Source organism: Phaenicophaeus curvirostris, chromosome 1 (assembly GCF_032191515.1).
Source record: "Phaenicophaeus curvirostris isolate KB17595 chromosome 1, BPBGC_Pcur_1.0, whole genome shotgun sequence".
Taxonomy (NCBI): Eukaryota; Metazoa; Chordata; class Aves; order Cuculiformes; family Cuculidae; genus Phaenicophaeus; species Phaenicophaeus curvirostris.
Window position 1 is genome coordinate 181301991 of NC_091392.1, and position 23035 is coordinate 181325025.

At 40.1% G+C, this 23035-nt stretch overlaps 1 protein-coding gene across 1 annotated transcript; it reads left to right on the forward strand.

Moving 5' to 3' along the window:
- The first annotated feature begins 824 nt into the window (after window positions 1–824).
- Window positions 825–22269, forward strand: MRPS31 (mitochondrial ribosomal protein S31). The gene is made up of 7 exons (XM_069881771.1): window positions 825–940; window positions 3385–3675; window positions 4334–4492; window positions 10234–10380; window positions 12726–12805; window positions 16645–16788; window positions 21928–22269. The coding sequence occupies exons 1-7, from the start codon at window positions 852–854 to the stop codon at window positions 22137–22139; spliced, it is 1122 nt and encodes a 373-aa protein (XP_069737872.1). The 5' UTR covers window positions 825–851; the 3' UTR covers window positions 22140–22269.
- The last annotated feature ends 766 nt before the right edge of the window (window positions 22270–23035 follow it).

Genomic DNA, 23035 nt, shown 5'->3' on the forward strand with positions numbered 1-23035 from the left:
CCTTGAACACCTCCAGGGATGGGGCAGCCACAACTTCCCTGAGCAACCTGTTCCACTGCTTCACCACCCTCATCGTGAAGAGTTTCTTCCTAATGTCTAATCTAAATCTTCCCCTCTCCAATGTAAAACCAACCCCTGCCGTCCGGTCACTCCACCCTTGTAAAGAGTCCCTCTCCAGCTTTCTTGTAGCGCTCTCAAGTACTGGAAGGTCGCTGTAAGATTTCCTCGGAGCCTTCTCTTCTCCAGGCTGAACAACCCCAACTCTCTCAGCCTGTCCTGGTGTGGCAGGTGCTCCAGCCCCCTGATCATCTTTGTAGCCCTCCTCTGGACCCGTTCCAACAGCTCCATATCCTTCTTATGTTAAGGAATCCAGAACTGGATACAGTATTCCAGGTGAGGTCTCACAAGAGAGGAACAGAGGGGCAGAATTCCCTCCTCGACCTGCTGGCCACGATTCTTTTGATGCAGCCCAGGATACCATTGGCCTTCTGGGCTGCGAGCACACATTGCCGGCTCATGTCGAGCTTCTCATCAACCAGCACCCCCAGGTCCTTCTCTGCAGGGCTGCTCTCAATTACATCATCCCCCATCCTGTATTGAAACCGGGGACTGCCCCGACCCAGGGGTAGGACCTTGCACTTGGCCTTGCTGAATCTCACGAGGCTGTCACAGCAGAGCTGCTCCAGTGCTTTGTGCCCCGCACCCTTGCGGTTACCCGGCTTTCTGCAAGCACTAAGCGCCTCCCCGGCTCGCAGCCGGCACCGCGAGGCGGGCGGAACGCGGGGTGCGCGGAACGCCGGGCGCAGCCGCTGTTTCCGGCCGGCAGCGCGGGGGGCGGGGCCGCGGGAGCCATGTGGGGCCTGGGTGGCCCCGGGCGCCTGGCCGGGCGGCTCGTGGCCGGGGCGGCAGGCGGCAGGGAGGCGGCGGGGAGGCCTCGCAGGTACCTCCCCGATAATCCTTCGCCCTGGGGGAGAGGGAGGGCGGCGGCGGGAGAGAGCGGGCGCTGTGTGCTCGGGGGAAGTCGCTCCCGTTCGGCGCCGCGCGTTGCGGGAGCCTCGCGTTGTAGCGGCTCCTTGCGGTGATCGTGGCGGGGCCCGCTGTCCCGCTGTCCCGGGAGGCCGTCTGTCCTGGCGTGCTGCCGGCACCGGGGGCGGGAGGGGTTCGGCTTGTGTTTCTCGTGTCGCTTTCCTTGCCGTCCTTCTCATAGAATAGTTTTGCTTGGAAGGGACCTTAAAGATCATCCAGTTCCCATCTCCGTGCCATGGGCAGGGACATCCCCCTAGATCAGGCTGCCCAAGGCCCCATCCAGCCTGGCCGTGAACACCTCCAGGGATGGGGCATCCTTCTCATCTTGGAGCCTGTGGGTGTTGGTCGGCAGCTGTGCTGAGCGGGAGCCAGCAGTGAGCCCAGGTGGCCCAGGAGGCCAACCGCATCCTGGCCTGTATCAGAAATGGTGTGGCCAGCAGGAGCAGGGAAGTGAATCTCCCCCTGTACTCAGCACTGGTGAGGCCACACCTCAAATACTTTGTTCAGTTTTGGGCCTCTCGCTACAAGAAAGATATTGAGGTGCGGAAGTGTGTCCAAAGAAAGGCAGCAAAGTCAGAGAAAAGGAGGCTAAGGGGAGACCTTATTACAGCTACCTGAAAGGAGATTGTAGTGAGGTGGGTGCTGATCTCTTTTCCCGGATAAGAAGTGATAGGACAAGAGGACATGGTCTTAAGTTGTGCCTGGGGATGTTTAGATTGTATATTAGAAAATGTTACTTCATTGAAAGCGTTGTCAAGCATTACAACAGGATTCACAGGGAAGTGGTGGAGTCCTCATCCCTGGAGGTACTTAAAAGATGTGTAGATGTGGTGTTTAGGGACGTGGTTCAGTGGTGAACTTGATGATCTTAAAGGTCTTTGCCAACCTGTGGTGGGTATGCGTGGCCTGAACATGGTTTGACAGCTTGTTTGTCAGAAGAGTGATGCTTCCCGTCAGCACAAGTATATGCCCAAAGCAATTTCAAAGCTCTTCAATATTTTTGAACAAGCTCTGGTACTGTGATAGTCTCATATGTAAAACAGCTTGGTTTCTTTTTGCAGCTGCAGTTGCTTTCTAAGACTAGGCTTCTGAGCAGAAGACAAACCTGATGGTAGATAAAATACAGTAATGCATACTGCAGTTTTCTACTGGCATGCAGTCTTGCTGTGTTTTTCTGGTGCTATAAGCAAAGATCTCTGAATGGATGAATGGTTTTAGGGGATGTGTAGCTTGAATTAATGAAAAACATGTTTGAAAAAGTGGAGAATAGCTCTATGTAAAACAGCAGGACTCCTACCATCTTCTCAATAATGTGTTTCTGAAGCTTTCCTTAAATATTCCTGTTACTTTTCAACATTGAAAGTAAGATTTTAATGCTGACAATTTAATGCCGGCAATTTATTGAGTGCAGAGTGACTGAAGTAATAGAGTATGCCTGCTGATACTAGAAGTATTTTCTTGTTTATCCAAAGAGAGGCGGGTGGGTGTGTGGGGAAATATTTAAAAATTCTTTCAGATGTGTTGAAGTGGTTTATTTGGATCCAAAATAAATATTTAGTTGTAATTTTTTTGGTTTAGTTTAGTAATGTGAAGGTGGTTTTAAAACAGAAACATAGTTAGGAATTTGAAAATTTAAACTTTTCATTTTAGAGCATTAAAGAGAACAGTTCTTTGAATTCTATGGTAGTTTCTGCACCATGCCAGGTTTAGCTTTTGCAGTGATGTAGTCAGCTAGGTAGAGGAGCTGTTCTGGATGGAAAAACAACCAAAATAACTTTTTTGTTTGTTACTGGGTTATCTTGCAACAGGATCCATTTCCTCATAAAGCTGCACAAATGTTTGGCTGCTTTATTGCAGGACATGAAGTGGGGGAATATGATCCATAGTAGTCCCACAAGTGTAAACCAATATGAAGCTAAATGTATGTGCCGTGTCTTTTTTTTCATGTGGCTAGAAATGATCTCTTTGCCTCATTTTGAGTTATAGTGTTTTTTGTAATACTGGTAAATTTAAATATCAAATACCAGTAGATTCAAACTCTGTCTGCCACCTAATGCAGGGATACTTTAAAATTCTAAGTTCCTAGGTTAAACACAATTTATTTGTGGAGGAAATGAAATTGTTTAGTTGTGTCTTGTGATGAAGAAACTATAAATAATCAAGAGTTTTAAGCAATGTCCTAGTCCTTCTCAAAAGTCAAAAGGTAAATGTTGTTCATGTACTTAACATACTCATTTTGGCCTAGAGAGTTGTAACTGTTGGGTTTTTTTGTAGGTTTACAAAACTTAGCCTTGAGCTCTGTTGGTACCTTCTGACTTTTGATGTATGTATTTTTTTAACTCTTTCTATGTCATCTAGCAAAATACAGAAACTCTTCAGCACAAGCAGCGTGCTTTCTGATGAAAAGGATGAATCTACTGCTTCCAAAAAAAGCACCACTGAAGTGGCATCAAAGAATCAGGAGGGCACAGCAGAAACACCGAAGCAAAAATTATTAGACATTATTGGGAATATGAAAGTAGAAGTGAGCTACAGGAAGAAACTCCAAGAGTTAAAAACACGTGAGAACAAAAAGCAAGCCACAAACAAGCTGAATGGCCTGGACAGTGAAGGTACTATGCTTCAGAAAACTACAGAAGACACCCAGCGGTAAAGTATAAGAAACATTTCTTAGCCTGTTTTTTTTTCCTTTTTTACAAATTATTTGTTTGGGTTTTTTTTTTCACTATCTACAACAAAATAAAGCATCAAAAGCCATTTCCAAGTATGGAAAAGAGCCTTGTAAGGGCATGTAGTATACATGTAGATTGCAGTAAGTCATGGGAGAGAATCTGGATAAAAGATGTGTGCTTTCTACAGCATGTTACTTTTTGTAACAAAAGGTAGCACTAGTAGCTGTCTCTGGGAAGGTATTGTAATGGTAGGGGAGAAATACTGTTCGGATAAAATATGCTAAAGCTGAGGAAAATAAAAAAGAAAGCCTAACCCAAAATTACAAATGACATCATGTTTGTCGAGACGCACTGATGGCTCCCCACCGTGTTTCATTTATAATCTTGCAGGTCTGTGCTGCCTGTGCTCTTTGGCCACTTGAGTACAACATTTTGTCAGTGTCATTTAGCAGCTGATAATTAGTGCAACATAAGGCAAACCTAGCCTTCCCGCTGGCCACCTGCACCCTTATTTGGCATAATGTGTAGCTGTAACTTCTGTGTTATTAAGACAAAATGACAATACAGAAATTACAGTTTAAATATATTAAGGCTTTTATTTTTTCGTGTGTCCTTATCTATTGTGTCTCTTACAGAGGCAAACCTTTAAATCCAGAACTGGTGGAGGCAGTTGCTGCAGTTGCATCGTCCCTACCACTCAACAAGAAACAGACAGAATCAGAACTACTTGCACAACTAAGACGACATGAAGAAACCACAGATAAACAGAAAAAGGGGGGAATTGTTAACTTACGGTTCGTATATTGAATGTTATTCTCGGAAATATTAAAAATTCTGATTTTGCAATGTTGTCTTGAAGGCGACTGGATTCAGTGTTGGAAAGGTGACCCTGAAAGACACATTTGGACAGGTTATACTTGAAAGTAATGAATAATGGAAGCTTCATTGGTTTGGTTCTACCAAACTCCCTAAATTTTGCTGTCCTCGTTCTAAAATGGTTTTGCAGAAATGGAATTGTTTTCCTGCCCAGGATCATTACTTTCATTGACAGGCTAGCAAAATAACAGGTTTGTTTGCGTTTGTTTGGTTTTTCCGCCCCCCGCCCCCAAGCTTTCGAAGTTCTTGCACAATGGATGGATTTGTAAATGTTTCAGACATTCTGTCTGGACTGGTGAATTTTCATGACGACTCTGCAGAACTGAACTAGAGCAGCGCTGTTTATAGCCCCACCCTTCCTTTCAAAACTTTCCAGTCAACCCAAGGAACTCATCTCTTGGCTTAACTCTCTTTCCAGTGCGGCTTTCAAACAGATGAGAAACATTTGTTTGGAAACTGAAACAGTTGTGCATACTGCTTTTTTGGATGATGGCTAAAGACAGATCTTCTCATTCCCCTTTTTTTTTTCTGGCTAATGTTCAGGTGACTACTCAGAAAGTAAGGCATTAAGTCTAGGTGAAACACTGAAATAAACAGAAAGTGGTATATTCAGCAAAATGGGAATGTGAAACCTTTTATTATCATTGTTTGCATTGTGAACTGCAAGCTGCTTATCTCAATTTTAGTTTGTTCTGTGAAAATGATTTGGTCCCAAACCAGGGTTTAACTTTTACCAATGAATTTTTAGGTTGCTCTAGAGATCAGTAAAGGATCTGCTTTGTATTTTTATCAATGAGCTGCAAACAGTAGCCAAGAAACTAATGATGTTTGTGGCTGGTGTCTGCCCTTTATGTGAGTGAAAACTAAGGAAGAATGTAACAGACACTTGCAAATAGGTCAAGTTAGATGTTTGCAAATAGATTGGGAAGCGCAGTATTTGGTGAATAACTTTGTTAAAGAATTTTTTTGTTTCTCAGAGGTTGTGAAGGTAAAGGGGAGAAACTGTGCAAGTTTCCCTTTTAGCCTGTATTTATGATTCTCTCTACCAAGAGCACTAATGGGGGTTGTGGAGAACAGAATGAAATTCTCTCCAAACACGTGAAGTGTGTGCTATTTGAGGAGGAAGTATGGTAGTGCACGTAAGCATCTCCAAAGGCTGTGTGAGTGCTCTGTTTTCATAATGTCCTCTCAGCCTGAATAGAGGACATCTTGAGAACTCCACAGAAGCTTATCTCTCCATAGGCTTGTGGAGCTAGAATGAATCGCTTTAAAGGTTAGAGGTCTGTTTAATGTAATATCAATGTGTGTCTGCATTTTTCTTTGATTTTGTGTGCAGTATCACCAAAAAACTAAGAGACAATAGTGTAAGGAGCAGAAAGAAGGAATATTTTATATAAAGAGTACGTTCAGTAAGCTGTTAATTACCAGTGAGGTTGTTCCGTCTCTGTCAATGGAGTTTTCAGAAGGGCAGAACACACAAATGTCTTAATAATGGTGTTGGCCATGGGTGACCAACTTCGATGTAACTGGAACCTACTTCAGTTCCTGTTGAGATGTTGGAGGACCGTAGTGATTCAGATGGAGCTAATACATGCCGTGGCTAACCTCATATGGGCTGTATCTATTTCTTGAGGTATATATACTCTCCTCTAAGTGTGTTTGGTCTGCCTACTGGCAAAAAGGGCTCACTCTCCTCAGCACCTGTTGCACTTTCCCTGAAGCGCTTGCCTGGCTGTGGCTACTCTGGAAGGAGGCAGACGTCTAAGGAAGTTGTAGTCTTAAGCAAAAGGGCTTTTTTTCACCTGAAAGAGAGTTTAAACTCTTAAGAAATTGAAAAGCTGAAGTCCCTGCAACTATACAGTGCCGCTTTGTGGTTGGTCATTGGGTTAAGATATGCTGTTACAATATTTTAGAACGTGCTTGTGGATGAATCACTATGGTTAGGAAAATGCATTTCCCTCAACCAAACACAGCATTTTTGGTTGGCTTGGAATGTCATGGCTGGCTTGCTCTGATTTGAGTTGGCAAGTTCTACTCCCTGAGGCGGCCTTGTGAACTAACTTAGTTGTCCCTGGGAATAGATGTTAATGTTTATTATATGCTTAAAAGAATCATAATATCATAGAATAGTTTGGGTTGGAAGGGATCTTAAAAGGTCATCTAGTCCAACTGCTCTGCAGTGAGCAGAGGCATCTTCAACTGGATCAGGTTACTCAGAGCCCTATCTATCCTGACCTTGAATGTTTCCAGGGATGGGGCATCTACCACTTCTCTGGGCAACCTGTACCAGTGTTTCACCACCCTCATTGTAAAAAAAAATTCTTCCTTGTATCTGGTCTCAGTCTCCTCTCTTTTAGTTTAAAACCATCACCCCTTGTCCTATCACAGAAGGCCCTACTGAAATGTTTGTACTCCTCTTTCTTACAAGCCCCATTTAGGCGTTGAAAGACCACAATAAGGTCTCTCTGGAGCCTCCTCTTCACCAGGATGAGCAACCCAACTCTTTCAGCCTCTCTTCTCAGGGGAGGTGTTCCATCCCTCTGGTCATTCTGGTGGCCCTCCTCTGGACTGTCTCTAACAGGTCCATGTCTTTCCTGTGCTGAGGGCTCTGGAGCTGAATACAGTACTCCGGGTGGGGTCTCACCAGAGTAGAGTGGAGGGGCAGAATCGCCTCCTTTGACCTACCGGTCACGCTTCATTTGATGCAGGCAGGATACAGTTGGCTTTCTGGGCTGCGAGTGCACATTGCTAGCTCATGTCCAGCTTCTCATCCACCAGTACCCTCAAGTCCTTCTCTGCAGGGCTGCCCTCAGTCCCTTCATCCCCCGGCCTCTATTAGTAACAGGGATTGCCCTGACCCAGATGCAGGACCTTGAACTTGGCCTTGTTGAACCTCATGAGAAGTGGGTTCCCACAGGCCCACTTCTCAGGCTTGTCCAGGTACTTGTGGATGGCATCCAGTCCCTCAGGTGTGTCAGCTGCACCACTCAGCTTGGTTTCATCTGCAAACTTGCTGAGGTTGCAGTTGATCCTACAGTAAAAGTTTGGTTTTCTTCCTTAATAGTTAGGTGAAAGTTTGAAACTATCAATGAGTGAGTTTTTTAGAAAGGCCAACAACTCCTGCTGATTTTTGTGACTGAAAACTTGATTAATAGTAACCTTTCACAGTTAGACCTTGAGGTTAATTTGATGCTTTCTGCTTTCTGATCAGTGTTAAAACTGTTCATTTTAAAAAAACCAGCAGAAGGCACAAAAATGCTTTTCATATATTAGAAAGCAATGAATTTTATTCATATGTGATTATTTTGTGTTGATTTTTATTTGACAGCAAGAGATTATGGGCAGTTTAACTCCGTTTTTTGCCAGAGTAGTTTTGCATTTAATATGCCAACACATTTACAAAGCTAATATATATATATTCCTCTATTATTTAAAACTATTTACACATTAAATACCTGCACATGCTGGAGGGCTGTATAATGCTCAACTGCAAAAAATTTGCAATGCTACTGTTGAGATTTGTGAGGGTATGAAATAAATTGTATGCTGTCCGCACCTCTTGGTTTTCACTAGGGTTTTTGTTTCCAGGATTGTGGTATGGCCTCCAGAGGTCACTGTTGTATGCAGTCATCTCATCACCTTGTTTTGTAGACAGCGCGAGGACAGCGTGTTCACTAGGAAGGGAAAATATTAACGATGCAGAAATTTATTTTTCTTAGTGTGGGATGAAGTTTCATTCAATGGAAATTACAACAGCACTATACCAAAATAGAAACAGTGGCCAAGCTGAAATTTCAGCTCCTGGTTTGGGTGAAGAAGAAATAAAGTAATTCAGAGCTTACGCTAAAATATATCCAGAGCTCCTTGGGCCTCTGTTTTTGGAGTCGTAATTATTGATTGGTGATCAGGAAGGACAGAAGATCTGTGCTGGTTACAAAAGCACTACCTTTTCTCATTTGTGGAAGGCAAAGTTATCTAGGAGCTTATTTTTTAAGCTCATGTTGTGATGTGAGGTAATAGTATAGATCTCAACCAGTGTAGGTACACAGAGGTTGGAATATGAATTTGTAATCTGATGGTTTTCATTACCAAAGACGCTAAAAACGTCTTTGTAGATTTATTTTTAGATAACACAGGGACACTTTTAATGATGGAGTGGTGAATGTTGCTGCCAGAAGTGTTTGTATACCAATGATGGAGTGACATTAGGATTTCCCGGTGAGAATATGATACCATCAACTGGATGTTCTAATAGCTTGGTTGCGTACTCTGCCCAGACATACTGTGCAAAACCACAAATAAATGAAGCTCGGCTGTGAGAAGAGCTTTGCTGAGGAAGCCTGATCGCACTGTAGCAGGGGAAGACTCCAGCCACAACCAATCAAGCACTTGGGCTGGGCTGTGTGTGACTGACCTTAGGAATTGTGTCCCCTTGACCCTCACAAGTGTGTCAAGCCTCTTGCCCAACACCAGCTCACTAATTCCAGTAGGCGCTTAATTGAGTAATTTCTAGATAACCTGAGATTGCTTTTTCTTTTAAGATTAAAATGAAATTATTTAGAACTTGTTTTCAGATGCCTTTCTTTCAGAGTAAGCACTTGAAGCGATGTGCTATTCTTTTCTGGCATTTGAAATCACACCTAAGACCAAAGAGAAAATCCTACTGTGTTGCTGTGGCAATTACCTTTTACAGTTTTTCAGAAGTATTTCTTGTTAATAAAAAAAAAAATCTCTTTTGACTTAACCTACCAAAACCATAGCTTGAACTTCATTCACAATTTAGTAAGATGGACATGCAGTAAATTTGAAAACTTGAGCACTGCAATTTTGGATGACTGCATGTTACTGGAAGGGGTTGGGAGGGAAGGGTAGCTGCAAGGAAGATTTATCAGCTTGGTCTTCACCAACTAACAGACTTACCAGTTAAGGGGACTAATCAGCAGAGGCAGAAAGGTGGTTTATTTTGCCCTTTGTGTTCCGAATGAACTGCAGACCGCTGCAGAAGAGATCAGAGCATTTGCTCTTCGATGTGATTTTGGCTACAGAATTACAAAGGAAGATGTGGTCCGCTAATGCCATAATATGGTTACGCAATGCAACAGATTGCAGTGGATCAGGAAAGGTGACCTACTTATTAGGGAGGCTGATTGACCCGTGTCAGCTGATGTGTGAAGGGCAAGCTTCCTTTTGGTCTGCAGCTGAACAGCCCTGTCGCTGGGCAGTGTAGATTCCTGTCCAAAAAGTGGTGATATTTACCTCCCTATTTCAGTGTATTCCTTGTATCCAAGGAAATTCCTTATTTATTTAAGCAGAACATGCCAAACATGCTCTTTGAATGTTGGTATGCAGATACATGAAACTTGTGTTTTAGTTGGAAACTAAATAAATTCAGAGAAAGTGTTCATTGTAGATTCAGTAGGCTAAAATGGCACTTTTCATTTAATCCATATCGAATGTAACAACTGAGTTAGTTTAAAAAGTAAGACTTGAATGTTTGATAACCTGAAAATGTGTGCAATTTTGTGAGAAATCTAGAATTAATTCTCTCTTATAGGAGCTTATGAAACCAACTGAGAATAGAGTGTCTGGTTAGTACATGTGAAGAAATTCCTTGCTTTATCAATTCACTGAGTTTTTACGTTCGTATTTTTTATTTCAGTAATGTTATTTCGGAAATGGCAGTTAAAAGGCAGCCTCAGGCTCAGAGAGGTGTGAGGATATCCAATCGCATTTCCTTGGATTTGGATGAAGATGGCCAGGGGCTCAGGCGTGGAAGATTGTCATCTCAGACTTTTGACTCCAGAAGGTAATTTTGTTGTGTTCCCGTCCAGTAGAAGGACTGTGCAAAAAAATGACTAATGTAAAATATTTTAAATTGTTGTACATACTCATGTTACCATGATGCTTCAGAGCTCAAAGAAGTTACTTAAGTATTCTTCAAGAAAAGTGCTGTTAGGATTGAACACATTAGTTAATGTTAGCCAGCTAATCAAGTAATGCACACTCTTTTAATATTAACTTTAAGGTAATTAAAAATACTTGGTGCTGAAATGTAGTTGTGTTTGTTTTAACTAGTTTAAATTACTCTCACTTATGGATAATGCAAATTTACCACACTTTCTCAACTTTTTTGGAAATGGAAGCGTTAAAGGCTTACTTTCATCTAATGGAAAACTTTGGTAAATGTTCCTTGTTTAGATAAGTTTCATCCATTTTGTTGGAGTTCTAAAGTGATTTTAAAATTGGGTTTTTAATTTTTTTTACCTCTTCGTGGCAACTGATAACTCATTCTGTAATTGATTTCTGGATTTGAAACATAGACTCGTATAATCATGTTGTCTGTGATATTATGAAATTAACTTCATAATTAACATGATGATTTCTGTCTGTTCCTTTAATTTATCTTGCTGCTGGCTTGTGTGGCCAGTTTATTTCTTAATGAATTAAGGAATGGTTTGGGTTTTTTTTTTTTTAACTCTTGTAAGGTATGCTTTCTTGCCTGTGGTATTTTGATTTTTCCCATGGTAGGTCATCTTCGTATTCCTTCTCAGTACATATCCTTTGCCTAGCAGTTTCTGTTTTAACAAAATTAACTTCTCAAATCATTAATTTAATTTGCAAATGAATCCCCTTTTCTTGGGGTTAGGGACTGGAAGTGGGGGGAGTCATTTGTGTTTGTGTAGATAATGTGGAAGATAGACTCTGGATAACTAAGGGGTAAAAAAAAAGCTTAAATTTATGAGTGAGTAAACTTACTGTATTCAGCACTCTTTGACCAAGAGGTCTATTTCAGTTTATCATAAACAGAGGATTGTGATGCCCCATACGGAAGAAAGTGGAACATAGGCATTGAGCCACACAGACTACGCAAAAAAGTGGCTCGTAGCCTGTCATTAGCAGAACTTAGCCTGCTTGCTGAAATGATTCCGAGTAGCTTCCTTGTTCTTGAACTACCAAACTGTTAAGGTGTGTTAGGGAGGTGTGGGTCTTGATCCTCTTCAACATTGTGAGGCCAGCAGGCAGTATTTTCTTTTCCTGATGCAAAGCTTGTAGAAAGGGGCTTCTTATAATGGAAGCTGAAGGGAAGAAGTGGAACAAGGTTCTAGACCAAGCCCTCTGAACTTAAATATTTCTGTCCTGGGATTTTCATTTAGCTGTAAGCTGCCAAATTGAGGAGCAAGGGAACTGACTTAATTATCAGTTGCTGAATCACTGCATAGATATTTTAATCTGGGGATCATTATCAGACAGTTGGTAGTCACATGGAAGTAATTTTGTTACTAGGCTGTGATTCTTGACTAACTGTGAGAAATACTTTATTTAAGGTGCTGGTTCAAAAGTTTTTCAAAATTAGAAAGAGTAGAAATAATATGATCTAGAAGTATAAACTAATAAAGGAGTTGTTACTATATGCTTGCACAGTGTATGAAACCTGGAATAATTAAAAGAATAGTTAGTTCTAAAGTTCATTGAGTTCTACGGTAAAGGCATTGGTTTTTCTTTGTTTCCATTTATAAAAAATTAATTTTGGTCGTGTGGTTTTTTTTGTTATAGGCTTATGCTAAAGATAAATATGATTAAAAATAGATGTTTAGTGTGATACATTTTTATATTCAGAAGAGAGCAGCAAGGTGATGCTGTTTAAAATATATCATACAGATATATTTTAGTGTTTGGCAAGGAAGGTGACTATAATCTTCCAAAAAGGCTATTTATGCCATAAAGCAGGAATTGCTTGATTTAGCTGTTGCCTTTTCTCTTCCTGAATTGTGCAATATTTTTACAAGGAAAAACTCCAAATGACCAGATTAACTTTTTAGTTGCAGATTTAAAATTGTGGTCTGGTATTGTTTAGCTTTGCTCAGATTCCTAAATATTTCCATTAAAAATTATTGCAAATATTATGTTTGATTTATGCTCATTCTTTCACATGGAAATGTTTTGGAAAGCTCTGTTACAGGCAAATAATAAAGTCGGAAACACTTTCTCTGGTTAAAAGCCTGAGGCTTTAGTGCGAGTCACTATCTCATTTTTTTTTTTCTCCAGAGATTTGTTAGTTCATGAGAATATTTTGTGCTTTTAAATTTGTTATCTGGCAATGTTGTGAAGTGTTGTGAAATATTAAATATTGTTTTTCTTTTTTGTTTATAGAAATCTCAAAGGAGGAGAGAGGCTTAATATATTCACTAAGGCTTCTAAAGAAACAGAAACAGAAACTGCACTGGAAACAGGTTAGTGGAAATTCGATAATGAAAAACCCAGTAAAGCCAAGTTCTGAATTTTTAGAGTATCGGGAGATTCACTGTTGTGAAGGAGACTTACGACCTGTTAACTTCCCCCTTTTTAGACCTTTAAAAAAAAATTAAAATCCTTTAATGTAACTCTGATTTTTAGTAAGCAAAACTTCTGCGCAGTGTCATAGATTAGTGTTTTCTGTACTAATCAGGACATTCTGCTGCTAAGGGTAAAACTGGCTTTTTTGTCACTAAGGCCAGTTTTACATCTTTGAGCGTAAAACCAGCCTTGAGAATGAGTATTTTAGCTCCAATCGTTTATTTGATCAAGTTGCAAACCTGATGCGTTCTTTTTATGATGAAGAAACACAAGGCTGAAATTCCAGGGAAACAAGTGTGCTCTATGAGTAGCTAAGCATAAGCAGGTTAGAAAAATGCCAAGACCATACTTCTGATTGATTTGTGGTCTTCTCTTCTTTAATATTGTATATGTAGCTTGAAAGATCCTGTAAGTGGTGGACAAATGACAGCTTGCTTTACCTAATGTGAAGCGCTTCATATATATTTAGAATTATAGAATACTTCAAGTTGAATGGGACCTTAAGAAGTTATCTAGTCCAACCTCATTGCTGTTAGCAGGCACATCTTCAACTGGATCAGGTTGCTCAGAGACCCATCCAACTTAATCTTGAATGTCTCCAGGGTTGGGGCAACTACCAGCTGTCTGGGCAATCTCTTCCAATGTTTCACCATCCTCATTGTAAAATGTCTTCCTTTTATCTAGTCAGAATCTCTCCTCTTTTAGTTTAAAACCATCACCTCTTGTTCTGTTGCTACAGGCCCTGCTAACAGATCTGTCCCCATTATTCTTGTAGGCTCCCTTTAAGTATTGAAAGGCCACAATAAGGTCTCGGTGGAGCCTCCCCTTCTCCAGGATAAGCAACCCCAGCTCTCTCAGCCTCTCTTCACAGGGCAGGTGTTCCATCCCTCTGATCATTCTGGTGGCCCTCCTCTGGACTTGATTCACCAGGTCCATGTCTTTCCTGTGCTGAGGGCTCCAGAGCTGAATGCAATACTCCGGGTGGGATCTCACCAGAGTAGAGTGGAGGGGCAGAATCTACTCAGTCTTGCTGTGTGTCATTGATGAAGATAATAAACAGTACTTGTCCCAGTATGGACCCATGAGGAACACAGCTTGTCGCTGATCTCCATCTGGACATCTGTTGACTGCTACTCTCTAGGTTTGTCCATCCAACCAGTTCCTTATCCACCGAATATACATGCCAAAACGCATGTAAGATAGAAATAAAAAACAATGACAGAACAGGTATGTCCCACCCTCATGCTGACTGAATGGCACAGCTCTGCAGGAACAATGTTAATACTGTGTAAGGAGGATGGCTTTCATGCATTAATTAGCCAAAACCCTGTCTGTAGTAAAACTAAGAGTGTGTGAATATGGACAAGGCACTTAAAAGAACTTCCTCCCTCACTTTTCTTTCTGAACAATTGAACTGTGCATAGTTAGCACTGGCCTTTAATAAGCTGATTTCTCTAAGCTATTCTGAGGTCCTTTGGAAAAAAGACTTGATATTGCATTGACTTAGAACTATATATAAAGCCAGCACCTGCAGAAGAAATAGTATTCCTCTCCCATATGTTAGGAAATGATATGTAGTTTCTAAATTTCTTTATTAAACTGTCAGACAATTTGCATATTTTCTTGTGGCTGTGAGGTTTCTGAATGCAGTCATCTCTGTGGTGGACTCTGAAAGTTGCTTATAAGAATGGAATTCTATTTGCTGTTTTTTAAGATTGCCAATTTCCTTACAGTTGGTCCATTTTACACATAAAAACGTAGTGAATGATGCAGTGTTTGTTCTTAGCTATCTTAACAAATGTGATCTTAAAGTAACTGGCGTTGAATAAAATTTACCCAGGTAAAAACAGTGAGAATTTAACCTTTCTTTTTTTTTTGCATTAGCCCGAAGTAGACACAATGGCACATAGTGGTCATGCTAGGTAAGAAGTTGAGAGGCACTTTTTTAACCCAAAACTGGAATGTGCACAATTTGTGTAAGAAAGCAAGTGGAATTTATTTGATTTGTAATTAGATATTAAGAAATAAGCTATGTTTAGCTTTTTATGTGGTGTTTCCTTGTTTGATTCCAGGTACCTTCAAGGAAATCTACAATGTATTCTGATCCAGGAAGCTTATTACTTGGCTAACTGACTAAGCCTCATAACAAAAATTTGTGTTAATCTTGGGAAATATCAGCACAATGATTGATTCATTTGCTTTCACTTTCTTGGCTCATATTAGTGCAGACAATGAGTTAAAACATTGTTTATACATTGCAGAAGGGCAAGTTCTGTGTTATGTATTGAAGGTTTATTTTGAAAATTTGAATGCAAACTGGGAACTAAATTGGTATCCTGAAAAAGCAATTCATAACTGTTAACCTAAAATAGTATTTTCTGTTTTATGGAGATGAAAATATAATGTTTATCACTTTTACTGCGGGCTTGACAAACTGAGTTTCTGCTGTCTTCGGTTAGAAAATTTATTAGTAGCGCGTTGTTAAAAGATGGTATTCTTTAAGATGTGGGCAATAATTTCATTCTGGTATGTTTTATTCTCATTGCCAGCTCTCAAATCAGAGTAGGCAGCTAGGGAATATAGTTCTGGAAACTTCCTTGCTAAGTAAGAAATAATTTGAAAACGTATCTTCTGATTTAACATGAAAAATGAAGACACTTTTCAATATGTAATACTGAATACTTCTTACCCTGATTGCCCTTTCTTCTTCTCCTTTTTTTTTTTTTTTCTTTTAGGAGGGCAGAGGTTTGTTTTTTTAAATCCAGCTGACTTGTGAGCCACTGAGTCAAAGATGAAATTGCATCTTAGTTCCAGATGCTTACACTTATGAGTAGTGAAATAATAGCTGATTTGCCATGATCCACTTCAAATGGACTATTACATCTGAATTGACATTAGGATCTCTGTCCCAAGGAGCTTAGGGTGAATTGATAACTGGGGGAGAAAAGAAAACAAGGGGGAGCGTGACTTAGTCTGGCTCATGAGACAGTAGCCCAAGGCACTCCGAGGGGTTCCTCCCTGCCCTCTAGTAACAGCTTGTTCCTCCACTGATGCTGTTCAGACCGATCTCATGACCAGTGCTCCTGGGTGGAAGGGCAGGAACTCCATTAGAGTAACTCCACTGTGTTTTGAGTACACTTTGATTGAAAAATAAATAAACAAATATATATGTATATGTGCATCAGGAAGGATGCATCCCTAAAGGGACCGTTGGATTTTGGGAGAAGAATAGGAAATCAGGATTTCTTAAGCCTGAGAGACAAAAACTGGAACACTTAGGAGCGTTGGGGAAGGAATTGCTATTGTTTGTTGATTGGCTTGTCTCCCTGAAGTATAGTTGTGAAGTACCTGAAAACTGTGTAGTAAGCAAGACTCTTTAGTAGAGAGGACCAGTCAAGTTAAGAGTTTTTTGTATGTATAATTTGTGAAAGACAAAAAAAGAACAAAAATTAAAAAAGATTGTGGAAAGCTAAATTCTTGCTCTGTGTGAAAGGCTTAAGAAGAAATTGTCCCATAGGAGTTCAGAATATGTTTTCAGCAGACATTTGGGAATTTAATGGACTTTTATTTCGACAGAGAATTCTCATTTGAGGAAGGTGATGCTGGCATCTAAGGTAGAAAAATTTGCAGAGCTGAGGGTACAATTCTCCATAGAGATTAATGTTAATAGGGCTTTGTTTTAGCCTGTGAGAAGTCTTTGGCATGCTGACAGATCTTTACAAAATTTCTCTTTTAGTATCTTCACCAACAATTTGGGATCTGGAATTTGCAAAGGCCATTGCAGCAATAACTGCACAGCCTCCCCGAAATGGTTTTGAGGAGATGATCCAGTGGACAAAAGAAGGAATACTGTGGGAGTTCCCAATTGACAATGAAGTTGGTACGTGCACTGTTAACTTTTAATATCTGTCTGTCTTTTTTGAGAATTAGAATTAGAGCATGTTATGACCTTTAACTGTTGTAACATAGTGTTTCAGCTGTGAGTCATGCATTTGATAGTAAACAAATAAAACTTTCCAGCTGTCCCAAGTCAGAGATGCTTAGGATGAACTCATTCTGGCACTTTTCAGGTGAAGTCTTGCAGGTGGTTTGGCTGATCTCAGGGCTGGCTGCTGCCAAAAAAGGGAGAACTCCCTCCTCCTCCCTCCCTTTCTCACTCAGCCCTGATGCTTTCAATACCAAAAGGCCTTTCAAGTCTATTACATAATACTTTTTTACTGTGTACCTTCTTTAAAGAAGCTTCTAGCAGAGGACGGGGAATCTTAAAACTGCCGCATGTTTTATAACGCTGATTCTAGTCTTTGGTGTGGTTCTTAGACCAAGTGGCTTACTGGATCCTAATCAGCTGTCTGCCAGTTCCATATCTGCAGTGGCCGAGTGTTAAACAGTTGTTTGTTCACTTTGTTCTGTCTGTTTCCTAAGAAAAAACAGTCACAATTTTCACGTACTCCAGGCATCTATCTTAACTAGACATCTTGGTGCATTGTATTTACTTTTATTACCATTAAAAGTAAAAAAGAATCTCTGGGTAAAGTTAAGCCAGCAGAGAGAGAGAGAGAGAGAATGTTAAGGAATGGAAGAAAAACTGCAGAAAGCAAGTGTGCATTTCAGGAACGGGGACTTCATAACTTCAGGGAGAGCTTGGCTGTGGTTTGGTTTGTTTTTTTTTTAAGACTTTAAAACATCAAACGGAACTACTTCGCAGTGATTCAGTGACTGAAAGCAAAATAGGTTAGTATCTGAAGCTGGGAGTCTATTAAAATCTGTCCTATACTGAGCTGCAAATTGCATAATGTGGTTCATTGTTTCTTAATGTTTATTCTCATCCTATTTTGGCAGTTTCTTCACAGAACTTAATCACTGCTCCCAGGATCAATTTGTTCCATCATGTAGAAAACTGAGTATATTCTAGTCATGTTTTTGCAGGCTTAAAACCACTGCGACCAATGGTTTTTCTGTTGTTGTAATGTGGCTGGAACCCTGCTGTCTGGGGCTGTAAGTGGACCAGGCGTCTTAGGCGGCCAATGGTTTTTCTGTTGCAGCAATGTGGCCGGAACCGTGCTGTCTGGGATGGGGTGGCGAATGGACAAAGAGTCTTTACATATACTTAAACAAGAATCTTTATTGATTTGTCCACAAAGACTAGTCACGTGGAAAATTCCAGTGGAGCATTCCAAAATCTATCACCTCTCAGGTTGAAATACCAAGTCAGTAAATTCTGTCCTGTCAAACTGCCAGCCGCAGGCTGTTAATCAGATCAGGTATGTCAAAGCACAGTTAAAAGAACTTTTCTCCAATTATATCAGCATACTGTAATTTCAGTGGCTCTACATAAATGATTCTCCTTCTCAATGTCATCTCCATCAATAGGATGTTACCTCGGCTTGTTCTGTATCAAGAAATGTGTGGTTTTGCTTTCATGCCACAGGCACGTGGCTTTAAAAACAGAAGTGTAATTAAATTTTCTATTGGGGAAGCATGTATTTTAGCATTATGCACTACTTTTGGTATTATGAACGCTTCTAAAGTTTTAAACGAAATATAAAAAAGAATGAAGACTGCTTATAACTGGTTTTCTTGAGTCCAGAGCATCTGCAGTGTTCTTGTTAATGTGTTACCAAGTCACTGTGCTATGCTTTCACGCTTCAGGGGAGGATCATGATTTTTAGAACTGCTTTGGCCTTGATGTGAACACCTGAAGATGTGGCTAGACATATTCACTTGCTGCAGTGCCCAGTAGCAGTCTTCCCCCAACCCCGACCCTGCTGCCCTCTTACCCGCTTCAGCCTGCGCGTGCTTTCTGTTCTCTGATGCAGCTGAAAGTCACCATTAGGCAGAAAAATACCATTTTATCCTCTTCATCTCTCTGCCCTCTGATTAATTTTTACCAGATTGGCAAACCAATAGTGCAGCTTGCGTAACATCAGTCTCACTCCTCCTGTTCCTTGCTTGCCTTTTCTACTTATAGTAGCTTTAGTTCTGCTTCATGACTTGCTGTGGCAAAAAGTTGGGAAAAACATTGATTTTTGTCCCTTCATAAAATGATTTCTTGTGCGTTTATGCCTTGATGACTTAAATCCTTAAGAATGCAGTGGTTAAAAAGAATAGTGCAGATTATTGGTGCTACTTTGCTTTAGCACTTCATTGTGAGGAACAAATACTTCTGGTGGGACAGAGACTGTTAGAGCTGAAGAGATAGGTTTAATGGAAGTCTCAGAGAAGTAATGTCTCAAAAAAGTAATGCCTCAATTGCCCCTCATGCCTTCCACAGGCAAAAGTTCATCAAGTCCTGTTCTGGCTGTTTTGCTGTGAAGCTGTTGCCAGCAGAGAAGCATTTGATCAGTTTGCCAAGGGAGGTGGCAAATGTTACACAGTCGTTTTAGATTGAGTTTGTTTTACTAGTTCTGGGTCTGTTCTAGGGACCTACTGTAAAGGCACAAGTAATCTTGTTCTAAAAATCCTAGAATTGTATCGTTTTAGGATACAAGGGACCTTTAAAGACCATCTTGTTTAGCCCTTCTGCCATGGGCAGGGTCATCTTTCACTAGATCAAGATGCTTGATCTTTATTTACTATGAGCATGTCAGTACAACTCCCTGCGAGGGCTGACATTGCATTTGAGATGTCCTGTTTAACCCTCGTGGGAGGGTTAGTGTTTTAGCTAGAGAAGTTCCTCAGACCTTCTGTTTTAGTACATAGGGGATTGGAAATAGGATATTGAGAGTGAGTGACTTCTTGCTTCTACTTTAGACTCCCACCCTAAATATTCTTTCAAATTAGGTTTCTGAGGACAGTGCAAGAGACGGTGAGGGACAGGCTTGTTCTTCCCATGCAGCAGAAGTTATGGCTTGCTGGGAGTGGGGGAGTCATGTGAGCATATCTCATCTAATCAGTTCCCAGCAGAGGTCTCAGCCTCTGATGCTTTGGGTAATTGTGGTCTCTTTTCATGATGCACATTTTAGATTTTTGAGGACTGAAATATGTGACCTAACTGAAATGTTTGGACTTAACACTTCACCCCCAAACTATATATAATGTCTTTGACAAATGGGAAATGAAAATACATGATGTAATGGTTCCTTCTAACCTGAATTTTTGTGCGAGACTATGAAAGGTTTAATTTCTTTCAGGTTAGAGAGATGGAAATTATACATTATGCTAATTATACGTAATCTTTCCCGATACCTGCTATTCCCAAAATAAGAACATCCAAAAGGCCAAATTTTTCTGTCAATGTTACTCAGATTCTTTCAGTAGTGGGTTCATTGGTTTATTTCGCTTGGATTTTTGTGATCAACAGAAGTATGGAAATCTAGATGCGATGTTAGCTTGTGAAAGCAACCAGCAGCAGATCTAGGTACAGTGAGATTCTGCCTTCCCTTGATAGGGGAGTGTCAGTGTGGATGACATGGTAAAAGGATCATCTCTGTGCTTCTCTAAGTGGACCTAGGTTTCTAAGCACAGCAGAGCTATTCCTGCTGAAGCTGACATGACCTTGTTTTCCTTTTAACATAGTGAAAACCAAAGAGAGCTTCTGGAGAGGAAACGTGCTCTTTTTTTTAAGGACAAGGGAGATAAGTGACATGTAGCTGGCATTGATAGACACATATTTCTGGGTAAAATCTATGGGAAAACTAGAAGTATTTCCCAACTCCTTTGGGCATTTGTGGTACCTAAAGTTTAAAACAGTTAAGAAATAATGTGTGCTTGAATGAATAGGATGTACTGCAAATAGGATGTAGACTTCCTCATCCCAGTGATGCTCCTGTGAAATGGAGGAAGATCTGACATAGCAGGAAGCCTAGGACTGAGATGGCTTAATGTCTATTTTCATACTCCAAATAATGTTGTCAAATACTATAGGTATCCCAACTAGTACAGGAGAACATTTACCCATATGTATATGACACAGACTTCCCATTCTTGCATCTGGAAGTGTTCATATGCAATATTTTTTTTCTGCAAAACAAACTTCAAGTAAAAGTAGCAGATTTCATTTACAAATCTGTAGCAGATTGGGTTCAAGTAAAAACTTTCACCTCTAACTGAAGAAAAACTGTCAATTGCAAATCTAGTTTGCCTTGGGATTTTTTTATCTCTGAATTGGGAATTGCAAAAGCAGCCTTTTATTTTCTGCATAGGAAATTGTATTCGGAGTCTTTGACTTGTGTACGCTAGCATCACTGTATGAGCAGCAGCAAAAAAATCCATAGGTTGGAGAACAAAAATTTGCCACAGGACCTGAGCTGTGTTTGATTAGAAATCTACAATAAATTCCTTGTCCTGTGTTCCTGGATGTTTTGGAATGCATTCTCTTTTGCGCGGATTATAACTTAAAAGTAGCAGCTGGTGAGATATGAAACACTTTTACACCAGCATACGTTCACAGATTCAGAAAATGTTAGGAAAGCAGTTTACTATGCCCATTTGATAGCAATAGGATTTTAAACCCATGTCTTGCAATTCCAGGTGTGTGTTAGATATTTTATGAAATTGCCCACTTGTTCAGGACTAGCTTGCATTCTTTAATCCTCTGCAGAATATAGGCAGTCAGTGTTTTCTTAAAGACTTTATTAAGACAGTGTCCACAATCTAAAAGGTGATACCTATGATGTATCAAAATGTCCATGTATTAAATAAACAGGTTTTTAGCAACATGTATTTATTTTTTTAATTATTCCCCCTGCACCTGTCCTGACATAAGCTTTCAGTGATGTTACCAGCTGGAAAGTTGATTTAAATGTTAGATCTTCTCATAACTGAGTGCATAAAATGGAAGTAAATATGTAGATGGGAGTGTGATATATGCTGACATATTTTATGTAGAGGGAGAAATTAATGTCTTAAAATTCTGTAGTTTCTTCCACTTCTGTGTGGTTGAACTATGCAAAAGAATTAAAAGACACACAGAGAACTGTTAATTTTACTAATTTAAGATTATTTGGAAACTATATCCCTTTTTACTTTGTTAAATTTGTATGATAATCATCTTGTCATTTTTTTTTGTCCCTCCTGTCAGGGATGGATGATGATGCTGAATTTCATGAACATATCTTTCTGGAAAAACATCTTGAAAACTTTCCCAAGCAAGGACCTATTCGCCATTTCATGGAACTAGTCATCTGTGGGCTTTCGAAAAACCCATACCTCACTGTTAAACAGAAGATTGAACATATTGAGTGGTTTCACACATATTTTGAGGAAAAGAAGGAACTACTTCAAGAGCTGTGAGACTTGGGAAAGTGCTTAACCTTGAAATCATTACGTCATAATCGATGATTTCTTATTATGGAAATACTGTCAGTGGATCATGTGACCTCAAAGTTGTATTTTAAGTAATAAACAGAAAGGTCATATTTCATGTGTGTATGTCCATGTATGTGTGCATATTTTTTGACAAAAAAAGAAGGAACCTAGAAGTACAACTTCTGGAGAATGCGCATTTAAAATTTACTTTATCAAATTTTTTGTTGTCTTTTGGATTTGAAGCTAATCTTTTGACCATACAAAATATTAGATCTAATTCCACTTGCTACACCCATTGCACTTGGTGTATATCTTGATGAGTTTGATAGTCTTTCCCATTTTTTTTGGAATTGATGCAGGATGATGCAGGAGAGAGGAGATTGTGGAATGATAAAACACTGGCTTCATATGAAAACTGATTTTGAATCAGAATTACAAGAAAGCAAATGAAAAATAAAGAGTTGGTCTTTTTCTTTGAGTTAAAATATTGTTGTTGTGTTCTGCTCGTCTGCAGGATATGAATTTGCCTGCCGGGAAAAGGCCAAGACAGGCTGCGGAAGGGAAAAGCAGCTTTTTGGCTTTAGCTGTAAGAACAGCAAGGTTCAAGTTCTGCAGAAGTTTTCAGAGGCTTCCTGGCTTTGGAGTGGAGAGTGTGAAAATTATACCAAAGTATCTCTGTTTAGTACTAAGTTTTATTTTTTGGTTCACTTTCCAGATAAGTTTTACCTCAAAAATACCATTCTTCTCAAATTCATTAGTAAGGTCAGTACTTTGACAAGCTCTTAACAAGAGCTCTTGGTGCTTAGCATCTTTAGAAAGCTGTAGTAATTCCTACTTAGGTGCTTAAATATAGATTTGAGTCTTAATACTAGGCAACAGGA

What these genes read in the sequence shown, in the direction of transcription:
- MRPS31 (XM_069881771.1), top strand. Translation starts at nt 852, where the DNA reads ATGTGGGGCCTGGGTGGCCCCGGGCGCCTGGCCGGGCGGCTCGTGGCC. An exon ending in ACTACAGAAGACACCCAGCG is followed by an intron (nt 3,676 to 4,333) that starts GTAAAGTATAAG and finishes TGTCTCTTACAG; the next exon opens with AGGCAAACCTTTAAATCCAG. An exon ending in AGAAACTGCACTGGAAACAG is followed by an intron (nt 12,806 to 16,644) that starts GTTAGTGGAAAT and finishes TTTCTCTTTTAG; the next exon opens with TATCTTCACCAACAATTTGG.